The sequence below is a fragment of the Artemia franciscana genome, chromosome 8 (assembly GCF_032884065.1).
Source record: "Artemia franciscana chromosome 8, ASM3288406v1, whole genome shotgun sequence".
Classification (NCBI taxonomy): Eukaryota; Metazoa; Arthropoda; class Branchiopoda; order Anostraca; family Artemiidae; genus Artemia; species Artemia franciscana.
This window is the reverse complement of record NC_088870.1, coordinates 39,687,840-39,706,769: the sequence shown is the minus strand read 5'-3', so window position 1 is coordinate 39,706,769 and position 18,930 is coordinate 39,687,840. Positions and strand designations below refer to the sequence as shown.

Sequence of the window (18,930 nt, the reverse complement as noted above, 5' to 3'; positions counted from 1 at the left end):
TAAGTGTTATAGACGAATTCTTCCAGCTAAAACTATTGATTCAGTCTGAACCCTTCTCCCCCCCGGCCCCTGAATCCTGGCTACATTCAATCCAGGCCCTATGGGCTGGTAGGGCGTAGTTTGCAAATCTAAAAGTTTTAAAAAATGGCTGTAGTTCAGTCTACACACTTCTATTCTCCCCCTCCCTCCGATCCCTGAATCCTGGCTACATTCATGGTCTTTAGCAGTTTTATACAACCACATTAAATCAAATAAGTGTTATTTACACATTCTTCCAGCTAAAATTCGTTGTTAGTCTGCACGTATCTCCCCCCCCCCCCACCGATTCCAGAATTTTAGCAACATTAATGGATTTAGTAGTTTTATACAGGCACTAAAATCAAATAAGTGTTATAGACGCATTCTTCCAGCAAAAACTATTTATTCAGTCGTAGGCTAGGATGTGCAGCAAGGTTTGCGCTGCAGTAGAAAAACCATCTTGCTGAGCAACAGGAATTGCAGTGTTTGCAAAAAACTCTGTTCATTTTCAATTTAAAAAGTATTTTGAACTGAATCACCGTTAGAGTTCAATTAAACGGCTCTCAATTCGACAGCTTTTCTTCACAGTTGTTTATCAGTATTCTGCCATCCTTAGCGAAAATAAAGTATACTAATAAATTGTAAATTTGGGTAATGAGCATTTGAGAAAAATAAACCTACCACATTTGTTTGTTTATGTATGTCTTGATGTTATTTATTTTTACAATGTGTTTCTTCGTATTTACTATGTAGTTGAACTTAACAATAAACATTTTTTACTAAATTAGTCAATAATATAAAATTGTTATTCTTAAAATGGTTGTCAAAGGCACACATTGCTTCGTTTGCTATTCACATTATAATCCTTTTTTAAAACAAAGCAACAACAACAAAGAAAAGAATATACTTAAAACATTTATGTCTGCAGAATTACAGCCCTAAGAATCCTGTTTTTATTCATAATTTATTATAATTCAATCATAATTTATTCATAATTTATCATACTGATATTCGGGCGATTTGGCCAAATTTTCCATCTCAATCAGCCAAACAATCTTTAAGAATGACCAATCGATGGGTGTTTTTTTTTCCTTTACTTAGTTCCAGTCAGTTCAAAAACCAGAGTGTTTTCCTGACCTGAAGAAAACGAAAAAATTGTGCTTTCAGGCCCAAACTCTTAGCAGTTTCTCTATGGAGATTTTTCAGATTGATCTCATGGTGGCAGAGTTCCCCTGCGCCCTAGGAAGTCCCCTTAACCACAGTTGTGGTCTGCTATGCCAAGTGGGAGTCAATTGGGCACATTAAGCAATGTGTATATCTAAACAATAATCGTTTTCTTAAAGAGTTAAAGAGGCTGCGTCCCAAAGTCGAACCTTAAAACGTACTGGAATTAGGAGAGGCAGTTGGGGCGCTGCCGCCCCCCAAACCCCCCGCCTTTACACTCTTTTGTACAGGTTTTTTGTTGTGGGGGGCTGCCGCCCCCTGCCCCCCGCTCTTGGCTTCGGAAAGGCCCTCTTTTAATTAACAAAACAAAAAACCTGTACAAAAGAGTCTTTAAAAGCGGGGGGTTTTGGGGGCTGCAGCCCCCCAACTGCCTCTCCTAATTCCTGTACGTTTTAAGGTTCGACTTTGGGACGCAGCCTCTTTAACTCTTTAAGAAAACGAAGTTTTTTTCATAATATTTCTGTACGTTTTTCTGCAATCCATGGTGGATGTAATTTAATAATTCCTGTACTCCTCGTACAGGAATTAGGAGAGGAACCCCCCCCCCCCCCCGCTTTTAAATCATTGTATAAAATAGAAAAAAAATAGATAGAATGACCGAAATGTTTCTTTTGCTCATAAGAAGCTAATATTCTGTTATCTCTCAAATGATAAGCTGTCCAGATGTTATCAAAATTTTTTTGATGTTGTGAAAAAAAACCGCCCGTAAGGGACTTGAACCCTTGACCCGAGGATTAAAAGTCTCACGCTCTACCAACTGAGCTAATAACTTGCATGTGTGTAAATATAACTTCTCACTAACTTTTAAAAATTTCAAATTAACATGGGCTCTTATGGAGAGAAATCCGTTAATTAAATAGCTAATGCGTGGTTTCTGGAAAACAGGGAAGGAGTTATCGGATCGAGCTGAAATTTCGCGGATAAGCTCCTGGGCCGTAGGGGACCTTAACTTGTGAATTTCAGCCCGATCGGACAACGTTAAAAGGGGGTGGGGTTGGAGGGTCGAAACTTTCGGGGGGTTAAGATTTTCCTACGAAACTTTCCAGGAAAATTACTCGGAGAATTCCGCATCGAATGAGTCTTCGTACACCCAGATCCGATGTCGGATGTGACCTGTAGGCGTCTAGGAAAAAAAAAGTAAATGAATTTTAAGTGGCTATGCGTGGTTTCTGGAAAACAGGGAAGGAGTTATCGGATCAAGCTGAAATTTCGCGGATAAGCTCCTGGGCTCTAGGGGACCTTAACTTGTGAATTTCAGCCCGATCGGACAACGTTAAAGGGGGGCTGGGGTTGACGGGTCGAAACTTTCGGCCAGATTTTCCCCATGAAGGAAAAGTTGGAGGGGGATGAAATTTTGCAGGTTTCTTAGTTGGAGCTCGGGCTACGAAATGCATCCCTCCCCATCCCTCTGCGACCACTGGAACCGAAGATCGCTTAACATTGTCGTGTGTCACCTCTTTATAGAGGCACGAGTGTGCCTCCTTGAAAGGTACAAGAATCCAAGGTCTTGAGTAACAAGTGGAACAACTATATAAAAAATATTTTCGTAAGTATACGAAATATCCATAACTGCAGCAGTCTCAATAAAACAATGTACTTGAATATTAAAAAAAATGATAAACACACACATATTTCTACCCTCTCCAGCTAGACTCAGGAGCACAATTTTCCTCTGGATGACCAGGGTCTGATAGGACCTAAGAAGACCTTCTTTCAGAACATAGCTTTACAATCATGGAAAGCCTCGATAGTTCAGGGTCTTTCAAAATCCCTATGTTCTTTAAATCAGCTATCCAGTCCACTCCCATTTAGTTCGTTGGTTTGTTGCAGGTTTCATATTGCTAAAACACTCTCAAAACTTTAGACACCCCCCGTAATAATGCACAAATTTAAAAATTGAGATGTATATTATTTCTACTATCCCCAAGTCAACCTCATAAGAGACGGACAGATAACTTCCAGAACTAAATCCACTACCAGTTACTCCATTAGTGGCAAATCTATATCATAACTATACGTATGACATTACCAAAACAGAAGAAGCACCAAATACTGCCACTAAGGCAGGATACAGCTTAGGAGAAGTCAACTAAGTCCCCTATGACTTCTACTTCTCGTTACCATGGCCACTATTCTTGTTCTTAAATACATTTTTTCTACTGATAAAATATCCTAGGGCGGTGCGAAAAAAGAAAAAAAAGAAAGCCCATCCTTTTTATAAATTAGCCTTTAATCGAAATACAATTTATTAATTATTCTCTTGTGCAATCAAACACGAGCTTCGCTGTAACGAACTGTAATTAAGGAGCGACTAAGCCAAAATACGGTCAAAACTGTAGAACACAGATTTCTTACAATAATTGATATATCAAAAGAATTGGCTTTTTTTCTGATTCCAAATGCATGAAATTCATTAACTTTAACGTTATCCATCAAAAGCTGCGAGCCCGGGATAATTTGCTTAATTTTTGAAAAAAAGTGGAAACACCCCCCCCCCCCCCAAAGAGTCAATGGAAATCACACTGTCAGATTCAGCATTTCAGAGAACTCTACTGTTGAAGTTTCAGGCTCCTACCAAGAAAATGTGGAATTTTATGAATTTTACCAGAAGAAAAATCATGGATACGTTTTTCCAGAAGTTACCTTTTTTAGTCAATGGTTCTAGAAAATCAGGAGAGGGCCCATTAGTGCATAAATAAAAAGTTCAAGTGCCTTTTTTAAGTAACAGAAAAAAATAGGAAGGCAACTAGCACCCCTCCCTTATCCCTTTTTTACTCGAAGTCAGCAAACCAAATTTTGACATAGCTATTTGACTTCGTTCGAGGTCCAATAGCTATATCTCTGGAGATGACATGACCCCCCACAGAGCCTCCGGAAAGAGCTGTGTGTTACACACTTTGCCCATTGTTTACATGTAGAATTTGCTATTGAGAAACAAAACAGATTTTTTTTCCGCAGGGAGTATTTTTCGAGAAGACCAGAGTTTATAGGGGGGGATTTCCCAGGATAATTTGAAAAGTCAGAAAATCAGAAATTAAACTAAAAATAAACAAGTTTTTTTCAACTGAAAATAAGGAGTAGCATTGAATCCTAAAACGAACAGAAATTATCCGTATATTAGAGGAGCTGTTCCTTTCTCAACCTTCGCTACTTACACTAAAGTTTGGCCTCTTGCCATAATTATTCAAGAGACTACTCAAACACAAGGGCCATTGAATTTGAATGATAAGTATTTCTAAAGAACTTTTTAAGACTGACCCTTGTGGTGGTGTACTGGAGCTAGCCATTTCTACTGATCGGGGGTTTTAGGCTCAATCCCACTCGCCGCAAGGGAAATTCCGAATATTAATTTTTCTTTAGCGTAAAGAGCAAAGATTGAGGATGAATTTCTCAACATATAAGGATGAATTTATGTCCGTTTAAAATTTTTATGTTGCTTCTTATTTTCATTTGAAAAAAAAAAACTGTCTTTATTTATTTAATTAACATAAAAGGATGCCCTTGGTAGCTTTATTAGTAACAAATATAGTATTATTAAGGTGATTCTCCGAGGTTTGAAGCAAATTCTATTTCCTATAGCATTGAAATACGCAACGAGATTTTCTCCTTTCTCATTGGCTTAATTGCTCTCTTGAGGGTTGTACCAGAATATTTAAATACTGTTGTTTATTACGATCGGATTTAAAGGGAATTTAAATTTTTTTTCACATGTCTAATTGGTAACAGCTGACCATTGAAATTTGGTTGGTTACAAGTCAGATAACAGTTTAGCATTTGAATTTTCACAATGGGCAGAAAAAAAATAAGAACAAATAAAGGATGGGAAAACCTGAGACATTGGTAAGTTCTATTCCAACGTTATTGTAGATTATATTACTTTTATTCATGTACAAGTTACATTTTCAAACAGTTCGTGGTAACGAACTGTAGTAAGGAGCGAAGGGGCTCAATAGTAACCAAAAACACTAAAAAACGAAGTTTTGATACAAATAGTTACATCAAAAGAATTGCATTTTAATGCTGATTTTAAATATATAAGTTTCATCAAGTTTAGTCTTACCGGTCAAAAGTTACGAGCCTGAGAAAATGTGCCTTATTTTAGAAAATAGGCGGAAATACCCTCTAAAAGTCACATAATCTTAACAAAATCACACCATCAGATTCAGCGTATCCGAGAACCCTACTGTAGAAGTTTCAAGCCCCTATCATAAAAAAGGTGGAATTTTGTATTTTTGCCAGAAGACAGATAACGGGTGCGTATTTTTTGTTTTTTCTTTGTTGTTTTTTTCCTCAGGGGTGATTGTATCGACCTAGTTGTCCTAGAATGTCGCAAGAGGGTTCATTCTAACGTAAATTAAAAGTTCTAGTGTCCTTTTTAAGTGACCGAAAAACTGGAGGGCACCGAGGCCCCCTCCAACGCACAGTTTTCTCCAAGGTCACCGGATCAAAATTTTGAGATAACCATTCTGTTTAACTCAGTCAAAAATCTAATAAATATGTCTTTGGGGATGACTAAATCCACCTCAGTTCCCGGGGGAGGGGCGGCAACTTATAAACTTAGACCATTGTTTACACATAGTAGTTGTTAATTATGAAGTGTACAGAGGTTTTCAGGGGGACTTTTTTGTGTTGGGGTTAGGGTGGGTCGGGGGGGCAGGTTACGTGGGAGGATCTTTCCATGGAGGAATTTTTCATGAGGGAAGAGAATTTCCATGAAGGGGTCGCAGGATTTTCTAGCATCATTTATAAAAAGACAATGAGAAAATATTTTTTTTCAAATGGAAGTAATGATCAACATTAAAACTTAAAACGAGCATAAAATATTACTTAAATAAGGGGGTTTGTCTCTTCCACAATACCTTGCTCTTTACGCTAAAGTATTTTTAGTAACTTCAATTAGTTATTCTACGGCCTTTGTGATTCAAGGGTCATTCTGAAAGATTTGGGACAAAATTCAAGCTTTAGTGTAAAGAACGAGGTATTGACGAGGGGGCAAACTCCCTCATATACGTAATAAAAATACACACATATATAAGTTCGTTACATAAGCTAATTCGTAAGGTACGTATGTTTATTACTAACAAAAACGTTTGTAAAAATATAATAAAAAAAAATCTAGTTGTATTTTTAAGTAACCAAACATTTGGAGGTAACTAGGCCTCCTTTCCCCCCCCCTTTTTTTAGCGAAATCGTCCGATCAAAACTATGAGAAAGCCATTTAGCTTGTAATTAACATAAAATTGCTTCTCCGAACTAAACATCCGTATGATATATGGGTAGATTATAGCAAAATATATCGTGCAGAGTACATTCCGGCAGAATATGCTTCAATCTTTTGAGGATGCCAACTCCACGTGCAACTTTGGTGGAGATAATGTCGCTATGATGCTTCCACGATAGATTTGAATCAATATGGAAGCCGAGGTACCGCAGCTTTTCACCTAATAGAACTTTACTACTTATATCAACAGAATCACCCACTCTACAAAATGTCAGTAAGAATTTTTCTTTACATTCACACACAGCAAACTTAAACTTGTAAACATCTCTAATCTTTTGAGAGTAATATGAGCTTTTACTATTAAATCATCTGCGGATTTTGCAAATACTGTTAGCAATATATGTATCCTTTAGATAAACGCGCGTCTTGTTCACATAAACTGAATAAAGTAAAGGGCCCAGCACAGACATTTTGCTATTTATAATGTTAGATATTGTCGTATGAGTGTCTACACCAGGTAACTACTTTACCCCATGAAATACAAGGCTATCAAGCATGGACTCCTGATCATAATTATCAAGCTTTTTTTCTATTCTACTAATCCTCTCCTCCAAATTTTCAATTTGAAATCTCAGACTAACAAGAGCCTGCTCGATTTTGCAAACTTTGGATTAAACTTGAGCGTGATTGAATCATAAACCTGGCTGATTATCAGTTCAATACCTTCTTTGTTCAATGAATTTGGGTCATTGGGTCATTGGACGGTTAATTCGAAAAAATGAGGTATTTTTAAGTTACGAAGGAGTGATCGAATCTTAATGAAATCTCATATTTAGAAGGATCTTGCAACTCAGATCTTTTATTTTAGATCTGGCTGAATCCAGTTTCATTGGGAGGAATTGTGGGGGGGACCGGAAATCTTGGAAACGCTTAGAGTGGAAAGGTCACGATGAAATTTGGTGGGAAGAATAAGCACACATCCAAGATACGTGACTGACATAACTGGACCGGATCCTCACTCTTTGGGAGAGTTGGGGGGGGGGGGGGGGTAATTCTGAAAAATTAGAAATATGAGGTATTTGTAATTTATGAACTGGTGATCAGATCTTAATGAAACTTGATATTTAGAAGGATCTTGTGCTTCAGCACTCTTATTACGAATACCGACCAGATCCGGTGACAGTAGGCGGAGTTGGATGGGGAAACCGAAAATCTTGGAAAATGATTAGAGTGAAGAGATCGGGATGAAACTTGGTGGGTAGAATAAACAAATATCGTAGATACGTGATGTAGAATACGTGGATCCGCTCTCTTTGGGGGAGTTAGGGGGGTCTAGTGCTTTGGCGATTTCGGTGCTTCTGGACGTGCTAGGACAATAAAGATTGGCAGGCATGTCAGGGACCTGCACAAACTGACTTGATAAAGTCGTTTTCCCCGATTTGACCATCTGAGGGGGGCTGAAGGGAGAGGAAAAATTAAAAAAATGAGGTATGTTTAACTTACCAGTGGGTGATCAGATCTTAAGGAAATTTGATATTTAGAAGGACCTGGTGTCTTAGAGCTCTTATTTTAAACCCCGACCGGCATTAATTATCTGATTTTCCTTTTCAATCAATCCATTGATTCTTAGAATTTTGCTAGAGCTCATACCATATGAGCTCTTGGTTCTTCCGACCTCGTCATAAGTGCCATATGAGCTCTTAGCTCTTGTTTTTTTTTTTCAGGAAGAAAAACTTGCCCGAACAAGAAAGTTTACCAGAACAAGAAAAATTTCCAGTGTCTCCAAATTGTTCCAGGCTTTCCGAAACTCCGAATCCGGCTTTAACTATTATAGATGATTCTACGGTTAGTAAAAATGCGCCATCTGGTAGCTCTTGCGATTTTGGTTCGCCAGGAGAACACTTTGGAATCGATTTGTCTGGAATTCCAGATGTAAATTGTATAGTCAACTTGCGTCATCTGCTTAGTGAGTTTATAGAAGCAATAAAACATCAGTTCAATTGCAAGGACGGGAAATCAAAGCTTTGCGTGAAAGAAATTAAAAACACTGGACTCCAAACAAAGCTCGTCGTTATCTGCCAAGACTGTGGCTGGAAAAAGCGAGTAGAAGGTGAGCCGGAAGCCCCCCTCACTACTGTAAAAGAATACCTAACAAATTTCAGTGAACAGATATTAGGTAACAAAAAAGAGAAGATCAGCAATTTACGAGGCAACGTGAACGTGAAAGCTGTATGGGGTATCATGGGGACCGGAGGAGGCTACGCATCTTTGAACGAATTATTAAGTGTATTGGGAATAAAAAATATGAATCCGAAAACGTTTATGAATTTAGAACGCTTAGTTGGTAACGCATGGATGGATGCACTATCAGATGTCTTAGAAGAAAATGGTCGTGAATCCTTGAAATTAGCCATTCATGAGGACAGGTTTATCAACGATTTTTTCTGGACTAAGGTCATCTGTGATGGTGGCTGGAATAAACGCAGCAAAGGACACGATTATACTGCAAAAGGTTGTGTTGGGGTAATCATTGATGCCTTTACGAAAAAATTATTATATGTAGGAATAAGAAATAAATATTGTTACCTCTGCTTCAGCTCAAAGAAGGCAAACCAGAAAGTGAAAGATCATGTTTGCTTTATGAACTACAATGGTCCCTCGAAGAGCATGGAAACCGACATTCTTGTTGAAGGTTTTCGCCAAAGTGAAGCCATGCATAACCTTCAGTATTTACAATACATCGGAGACGGCGATTCTAGTGTTTTTTACAAGCTAAGACAAAGTGTTTCATACGGATCATATATCCAAAAAGAAGAATGTGCCAATCACGTGACCAAGAACTATACAAAATACCTCCATAATGTTGTGAAGACAAAAAAAGGGATGCACAGCAAATTTCTTTCAAATGACATAATTCTAAAGCTAACCAAAAATCTACGAGGTGCAATAAAAAAGAACTCGGCTGATGGTGGGTCTGCCGAAAATCTAAGACAACTCTTACGAAGAGGCCCAGAGCATGTGTTTGGTAATCATAAAGAGTGTGATTCTGGCTGTGCCAAAAAGAATGGGGTCTTAGAAACTGTGGAGAACCGCTATAATAACCTTCCGAAAACTATTTTGGAGGATGTAAAAGCTGGCGTGGAAAATATTTGTAAAAAAGCGGACTTATTAAGAAACGATGCAACGACCAATCTTGCCGAGAATTATATGTCTGTTGCAGTGAAATTCGTAGGCGGAAAACAAATAAGCCGCTCGAAACGATGGTCATACCATGCTAGGATAAGTGGAGCAAGCCTATCCTACTCCTTGGGCCCGAAATGGCAATCTTCTACATGGAAAAAAACATTTGGCTACAGTCCTTGCAAAATAACAAAAGAATACACGGTGAAAACTTCTAATCTAGGGAAACGGACAAAAACAAATCAGAAAAGATATTACGCAACCATGGGTGGGAGATATATGGCCAAAAAGAAAGAGAATCGGAGTTTGCCTAAAGGCGATCAAAATTACGGACCAAATTGCAACAAGCCTGATATGAATCCAGAGGAATTTGAAATCGCAAAAGCTGATTATGTTGCAAAAAATATGAATCTGGATGGAGCCAAACTGCAGGAGATCTACGTAAACACAATGGGGCAAAATGATAACTGGATATTTGAGAGGAGCAAAAGGATTACTGCCACTTATTTTCATAGAATAGCTTCTCGCAAAAAAAATACTCCAACCGCACCCATAGTCAAGAATATCCGAATTAATTCTAATTTCAAATCTATTCCAATGCTTAGGGGAATTCAACTGGAGGCTATTGCACTGACGGCGTACGAGCAGAGAGAGGGAGTATCATTAATAAAAGGAGATCAAATGGGACTACTCATTCATCCAAATATCCAGTTTCTTGGAGCTTCTCTTGATGGTCGCTTAGAAAACGGCACACCAGTTGAAGTGAAGACTGTCCATAATATTCCCAGAGGAATGACCATAAGGGAAGTGGCATCCCAAAAAGGATTGGTAAAGAATTTTTTCCTATGGTCACACAATTCAAAATTGGAGTTAAAGAAAAATCACAAATACTATGCTCAAATTCAAGGTCAGCTAGAAATCACCAATCATGAAGAATGTCACTTGGTGGTATATCACCATGAGCATGATGTGGAAATTTTAACTATTCCGAGATCAAAAGAATATTTTTTGTCCATATTACCAAAGCTTCAGGAGTTTTGGAGCGATTGTTTACTTCCGGAGATATTAGACTCGCGATTGATTAGGAACATGCCACTTAGAGAGCCTGCCTTAGTCCGGGCTGCAGCAAATCGCGGAATGAAACGGACTTTGGAGCCAGAAGACAGTGGATGTGAGAAAATTACTTGGTCCGACACTGAAAGTGAATATTGAAAGTGGATTTTTCATTGACATGCGAATAGTATAGAGATTGTTTAGGGGTCATAATGTATTAGTAGCAGTATTGTTAACCTTAACCTATTAGGGTTGTTTGAATAGTAGACTATTATAGGTTAACTATTAGTGTTGGTGAATAGCATATAAATATTAGTAAGTAAATTCTATTTGAAAAATTTCAGCATTCTGTCGAAGTCCAAACCATGTTGATAAGTAAACTCTAATTACGTTGAGATTTAGTTGCTACTTTAGGCACTTCCAGGTAAGCTAGGACAGCTAAATTTGGCAGGCGTATCAGGGAGCGGACCAGATTAAATTGGAAATAGTCATTTTTCAGATCTGACCATCTGGAGGGGGTAGGGGCTGGTTAATTCGGAAAAATAATATTTTTTCGGGGGCCGGTAATATTTCAGAAAAATTTCGGTTAATAGAAAAATGAAATATTTTTAACTGACGAACGGGTGACGGGATCTTAACGAAATTTGATGTTTGGAAAAATGTTGCGTCTCAGAGCTCTTATTTCAAATCCCAACTGAATCCGGTGATATTGGGGGAATTGAGGGGGGAACCTAAAATCTTGGAAAACGCTTAGAGTCGAGAGATCAGGATGAAACCTGATGGGAAAAGTAAGCAAAAGTAATAGATACGCAATTGACATAACTAGAACGGATCCGCTCTCTTTGGGGGAGTTGGGGGGTTAATTCTGAAAAATAGAAAAAATGAGGTATTTTTAACTTAGGAAAGAGTCATCAGACCCCGATGAAATTTGATGTTTGGAAGGATATCGTGTCTCATAGCTCTTATTTTAAATTCCGACCGGATTCGGTGACATTGGGGGAGAGATGGGAGGGGGAACCTAAAATCATGGAAAAGGCTTAGTGGAGGGATCGGGATGAAACCTGGTGGTAAAAATAATCGTAAGTCCTAGATATGAGATTGACATAACTGGAACGGATCTGCTCTCTTCGGGGGAGTTGGGAGGAGGATTGTTAATTCTGAAAAATTAAAAAAAAAGGTATTTTCGAGTGACGAAGGAGAGATTGGATCTTATAGAAATTTGATATTTGGAAGGATATCACGTCTCAGAGCTCTTATTTTAAATCCCGACCGGATCCGGTGAAGAGGAAGTTGGGGGGGGCCTAAAATCTTGGAAAATGCTTAGAGTACAGGGGTCGGGATGAAACTTGGTGGTAAAACTAAGTACAAGTCCTAGAAACGGGATTGACATAACTGGAACAGATCTGTTCTGTTTGGGGGAGTTGGGGAGGGAGGGTTAATGCTAAAAAATAGAAAAAATTAGGTATTTTAACTTATGAAAGAGTGATCGTACCTTTATGAAATTTCATATTTAGAAGGACCTCGAAACTCAGATCTCTCATTTTAAATCCCTACCAGATTCAGTGTCATTAGGAGGGGGGACCGGCATTAATGGTACGGATCCGTTCTCTTTGAGGGAGCTAGAAGTTGTTAATTTGGGAAAATTAGAAAAATTGAGGTTTTTTTAACTTAAGAATGGATGACCAGACCTTAATAAAATTTTATAATTAGAAGAAACTCAGGTCTCAGAGCTCTTCTTTCAAATCCCGACCAGATCTTTTGACATTGAGGGGGAATTGGAGGGGGAAACTGGAAATCTTGGAAAACGCTTATAAACGGCGTAGATACGTAATTGACGTAACTGGACTGGATCCGTTTTCTTTGGGGGAGTTAGGTGGTGTGGTTCAGTGTTTTGGTGAGTTTAGTGCTTCTGGACGTGCTAGGACGATAAAAATTGGTAGGCATGTCAGGTAGCTGCACTAATTGACTTGTTACAGTTGTTTTCCCCGATTCGACCATCTTGAGGGCTGAAGGGAGAGGAAAAATTTGAAAAATTGAGGTATTTTTAACTTACGAGTGGGCGATCGGATCTGAATGAATTCTGATATTTAGAAGTACCTTGTATCTCAAAGCTCTTATTTTAAATCCCGACCAGCATTAAGCCTCTGATTTTCCTTTTAAAGCAATCTATTGATTCTTAGAATTTTGCTAGAGCTCATATCATATGAGCTCTTGGCTCTTCTTGACCTTGTCACAAGTGCCGTTTGAGCTCTTAGCTCTTGTTTTTGATGAATAGTATATAAATATAAGTAGTTTCAAAAATTTATTAAATACTCCTAAGGGGTTTCCTTCCTCCCTTACCTGTATTTATGACCCCAGGGCAAGGGTGCCTAATGTTTATTATGTACCTTCAGGAGCATATCACTTTAAATGACATTAATTTAATAAGTATATGCATTACTCCGTAAAGCAAAGTATATGATTACCCCGGTTCCAAACCGGGGTAATCAGTCATTTATGAACGAGCTTATAAATCATCAACTATATGAGATGACGGGGAAAAACCAAAATATTCTAAGATACGGCACTATTAGGAATAAAATGAGATCCCGTGGAACTAAAATGGACGAATATCCTACAACTTTAGATTTAAAAAAATAATGTTCGTATATTTTATAGGCCTACAATCGGCGTTTCTTTACTTTTAAGAGCCAATAATGTCTAAAATAATGTGTTTTAAAGAATAACGTTCTTTTTAAAAATAATATTCATACATTTTATAGGCCTACAATCGATGTTTCTTTACTTTTAAAGGCCAATATTGTTTAAAATAATGTGTTTTTAAGAATAATGTTCTTTTTAAAAATAATGTTCATACATTTTATAGGCCTACAATCAGTGTTTCTTTACTTTTAAAGGCCAATAATGTTTAAAATAATGTGTTTTTAAGAATAATGTTCTTTTTTTAAAAAAATGTTCATACATTTTATAGGTCTACAATCAGTGTTTCTTTACTTTTAAAGGCCAATAATGTTTAAAATGATGTGTTTTTAAGAATAATATTCTTTTTAAAAATAATGTTCATACATTTTATAGGCCTACAATCGGTGTTTCTTTACTTGTAAAGCCAAACTGTTATCTGCTTTGTAACCTAACAAATTCCAATTCGTATGGTGTTAAAATGATATTGCCTCAAGGTGTTGTTGCCAATTATACATGTTTTCAGCTTCCTTTTAAATCTGGTCTTAATGCTAAGGAGATGTCAACATTCTTAATGACATTCTGGCAAACCCCTCAAGGAGTGCTTAAGCCAATGAGAAAGGAGGAAATCTTGAATACTAAGAATTATTGCTAAAAATCATCTGTTATAACTACAAAATTAACAATCTTTGGGATTATTTGTCGGTATAAGATCTACAAAACGACACAAAAATCAAGGCTATATGATTAGTAAAACCCTTTTAAACAGTAAAGGAAGAATATCTTAAATGGCAAATTTTAAAGGAAACTGATGATAATAAAAAAAAAAATTCACGGCTAAAATTTTTGAAATCTTGTGGCAAATGGAGAGGCTACTTTACAATTCTCTACGTCTTCTAAAAGTAATTTTATTGCTACTTTTAAAAATTAGAGATGTCCCCACTAATTAATTTTTTATGAAGCTCTAAAGAAAAAAAATGCAAATTTGTTCGGCCTATTCATGTCAAAGCTTTCAATGAAGCCACAGTAATTTTTTCATCAAAGAATCTGCTCGTGTCTGTTGTTAATACGCATTACACTGCTATAGGAAAATAGCATTGGCTTCAAACCTCGGAGAATCGCCTTAATAACGGATAGTATTTATTAATAACTTGAAACACAAGCGCTTCAAAAAACTAAGAGCGATATGTTAAATGGTTTCCAATGGTAGTTCTAGGTTATCCATTGTGTAGTCAAAATTGTGTTACCAGTTGTTCATCAAACGAAAATTTGTACAAAAAGATTTATTTGATTCAACTGTCTAAGGATGCCGGGGACACCCACAGCAAAGGCATTTATACCCCTAAAAACAAAGATTAAAAAAAAAAAAATGAGAAAGCACCTTTGCTTTAATGATAAAAATAAAAACATGGCTTTCAGATCCATTTTGTCAATGTTGTCATACAGAGATAATTCGCTAATTAAAACCACTTTACTGTGAGAAATATGCAAATTTACTGTTTAATAACCGACGCTGTGAGTTTTATTAAAAGTTAAGCATACAGAAAGTGGAATTTATTTGTGTTTCAGCATAGCCAGTCTCAATGCCATATTTAGGAGCTGGAAACAGGCAACATTGTAATGAAAAATCTGGTAGATTTGGAAAATTTCACTACAAATGATCACAAATGGCTACTTTATAAATGCCTACAATCCCAGCCATAGAACCTAATGGCAGGAATCCAAAGATGAATTTTTCCTGCTTGCAAATTTTATGCTGAGTAAATAAACTTTGAACTCTCGTGAAGGTTAATAGAGCAACACCACTAGTTTAATTTTCTCCGATAACGAACCTAGCTAGCTATTATATCATTTTAGTACCGAAGAACAACGCTAGATTAAAAAAAAGTTTTTTTTTACATTTTTGATTCCACCAACCATCTTATCTTGCATAATCTTTACTAAATAGAGCCTAGACTTACTACTTTTTACTGCCTACCCAAACCATACTCTCAATTAATCAAGATATAATCATTAATAAAACAATACTACTTGCTATCGTTTGCACTCCACGTGTTCCAAAACTGAAAAATAAGCTTCCTACTTTTTCCACTTACTAACAACCAGTCTTTGGACTAATAATTTTACTTTTAGGCCATTTGCTATGTAATGTTGTATAATGTTTGCTCAGTAGAGCTTTGATCCAAGACTTTTTTGCTCACTACCCAACCCATGCTCTGCAGACAGTATTGTCAACCACTTTTTCAGACTTGAACAACCGTTTTTCAGGTAACCAAAGTTTTTCCAACGGTAACGAGGAATATTCGTTGTAAAATTTCTAGCCGCAAAGAATTTTGCACACCTTGCAAACCACTGTCAATCAAAATAGCCAGACAGCATTTTCAAAGCGACATCGTTTGGTAATTTTAATTTAACGAAAATTAACATCTTTTGACAGAACACAGATTAAGACTCACCTTGAGAACCAGGGAGAAAGAGGCCAGCAGCCATAAGCTGCAACGCCCGTCGAAAAGCGGCCGGCAGAGAAACTATCAAACGATTTGGCTGATTCATAATACAATAATGGGCCTAAAAGACAAAGAAGTTGTCATTTTATGTCGAGGAACAAGAAAAAGGGTCGAGTTATGTCGAAAGAAAAAGGAAAAAGTTATGTCGAGGAACAAGATTTTTGGCCTAAAAAAAATACAAATCTTCTGATGTTTAAAACTCATTTAGTTTCTGTTGAAATCTAATTTAGTTTCTGTAAATACAGAAACTCACTTAATTTTACTAATTAAAAATTCGAAGCACAATCACAAACATTTGGTAATTAAGTTGTGTATTAAATTTATTTCAATTTTGGCCTCAGTTTAGTTAAATGAAGCTTTAAAAAAATGTCAGTAACATTTTTCTGCAGTAAGAAGGGATGCACCACTCCACTGCACTGCTATTCAGGCTTAGTATGAATGGAGGAAGAGGATATATTAACCCCTATTCCCTCCATACCTTTATGAAGGATCATGGAGGGTTGGGAAGATTGCGGTTTTTCAAAAAAAACAATGCGTGTCTTTAGGCAAAGTCAAAGTTTATCGGAAAGAGCGATAGATTATGAAGAGACAGCCCCCACCCCTCTCATGCATGGAAAAATCTTTGTTCGTTTTAAGTTTTAATGGTGCTCCTTACTTTCTGTCGAAAAAACTTGTTTTGTTTTTGTAGTTTTTTTTTTTTTATTGTTTTTCAAATTAGGGCAAAGATGTAATAAAGACAAAGGTATATAAAAACAAAGGTTCCATTTTTTATCTAAAATTATACTACCCTTCCAATATTAAAAGGTGCCAAAACAAAAACTGACCTAATTTTGTTAATTAGATGTATAATCAGACATCAATTGGTAGTTAAGTCATCTATCACAATTTCTTTAACAATAGCAAGTCGATTGACACCTTAATGTCCATAAGATAAAAGGAAAACCTCAAATATGTAGGCACATTGGTAAATCTTGCGATGCAAGGATGTCCCCCGAAATTTAAACTGAGGCAGAGGAGTGGGGGGGGGGGAGAGAACAGGTTTACACTCGAAGTCTCCTCTAACTTTTGCATACTTTCCATTTATGTTTACAAGTTACAAAAAGTAACAAGGAAAAAAGTCATAAAAGTAAACGGTTCCAGAAACAGAAAATTTAAACCACCAAATCCAAACTTTTGAGTATTCATTTAGTCAAAGAATAAAAAATTACCTATTAAAATTTTTAGAATACCAAATTTACAGCGATGATTAGAATCAACTTTCGTATAACTAATTCTCTGAGGGGAGAGGGAATTGATGCCTCAAGTCCCTTAGAAGATAGGGGAGTGGTGGAGTAGAAATGAGTCACAAGATGACTCATAAACACATATCCTCTGATGGCGACAAACTTTTTCCTTGATCTCAGATATTCTCAATCAATCATTGGTCTGAAAATTCTTACGTTTTAACTATTTCTATAGTAGAGAGGCAATGGACCCGTGTGGCCGGGGCATCGTCCATCTCGTTTATACATACAGTTGATTGTCAGTTAAGAGAGATGGGTGACAAACTTCCAACTTCAGATAGAAAATTGACATAACATACCAATACTTTTCAGTGTATGGAACTTCACGCTCTTTAAATCAATTCGAATGTTTTTTTGTTTTTTTTGGCATGCATTACATTTTATCTGACTCCTCACTTGAAAGGCCAGTGGGCTAAACGGGAGAAACATATCCAAGTTGGGAACGAATGTGTCTGCCATTGGACATATTTCCGATTATGCAATCTAGACAGCATCCTAAAAATGCATATCGGCTAGGGAGATTCAAAGCGTTATGTTATAAGACCTATTACAATACAGGAGACATATGGAAGACAGTCACTGAAGAGTTGAAAACGACTAATATAAAACGACTACCAATAATTCATTGCAGCACCAAATCGTCTTGGGCCAACACCGCTGCATACCCTCCATTTCCACTCCTCGAATATGTTCAAAGTGTAACTCCTACCCCCTCTCATGAAGTTCCAACTTCCTACGAAGTATTCGTAACATACGAATACTTTTAGCAATGGCTATAATAATACTTACACAGAATTATTGGAATTAATGGTGAAGTAGGGTCCACTTCAATTATTAGGTTCGACCTAATAAATTGACCCTTTTTTTACCCTGAACATAAATTGACCCTGTTTCAGTTCTTTAAATATCTCATTAAGAACTTAACGCAAAAAAAAAATGCGGCCTCTGCAAACATTATATGAAATTATTCTTAATGCCAAAAACCACAATAGCAGTCAGGATAAATAGGAGGCTACTTACGAATTGCATTCTGATTCACCCACCGGACGCAGCCCGCCTTCTGTGCTGGTATGCAAGCAACTATAATTGTTCAATGTTTAATATAAATATACTATGTAACCAGAGTTACAAGTTTTGGCACTAACTAAAATTAAAAAAAAAAGAAAATGATAAAATAAAATAAGTCAAAGCAATATTTTAGGCCTCGTCTCCCCTCCCCCCAAAGTCACAATATTTGGAAACTAAAGCAACATCTATGAAAGATTAGAATTTATACTTTAACACAAAGGAGCACTTAGAATATAAAGAAGCCTATATAGGAATTCTATTTCTGCACAGGATTCACCCACCAGGACCCCCGCCCCCCAACCCTCCCTGCTGGCATATAAGCAACTAGGTTTGTCTTAGATGAAGGGACAAAGTCAGATTACAAATAAGAAATAACCAACTTACAAGCAAATCCACCATCCATGGCGTAAGAGGGTTCAGCAATTCATAGCGATTCTTCAAATGCTTTAAGATTCTGATTAAGACTCGAATTGAGGAATGATGGGCAGATTCCTCAAACCATCGACTATTAAAAAAAAACTAGTTTATTATAATTTTTTTAATTTTTATTATACAAATATCGATTTCATTTAGATTATGCTGATTTATTTTATACTGATTTTTTGGGTAGCTGCTTTTAATTCACAGATTGTCCTTCATATTTTTTTTTAATTTCAATATTATTGTTAAGTTTTAATGTACTCGTATTTCTAATAAT

The 18,930-nt window shown here is 36.8% G+C and overlaps 1 protein-coding gene across 2 annotated transcripts in view; it reads right to left on the bottom strand.

Moving 5' to 3' along the window:
• The window catches only part of LOC136030414 (interleukin enhancer-binding factor 2 homolog), a 59,870-nt gene that overhangs the window by 9,335 nt on the left and 31,605 nt on the right, over positions 1 to 18,930 (bottom strand). For both annotated transcript variants that reach the window (XM_065709376.1, XM_065709377.1), the window contains exons 5-6: positions 18,618 to 18,738; positions 15,832 to 15,943 (exon numbers count right to left, since the gene is read on the bottom strand). In XM_065709376.1, coding sequence (XP_065565448.1) covers positions 15,832 to 15,943; positions 18,618 to 18,738 — 233 coding nt within the window. The remainder of the gene's footprint in view (positions 1 to 15,831; positions 15,944 to 18,617; positions 18,739 to 18,930) is intronic.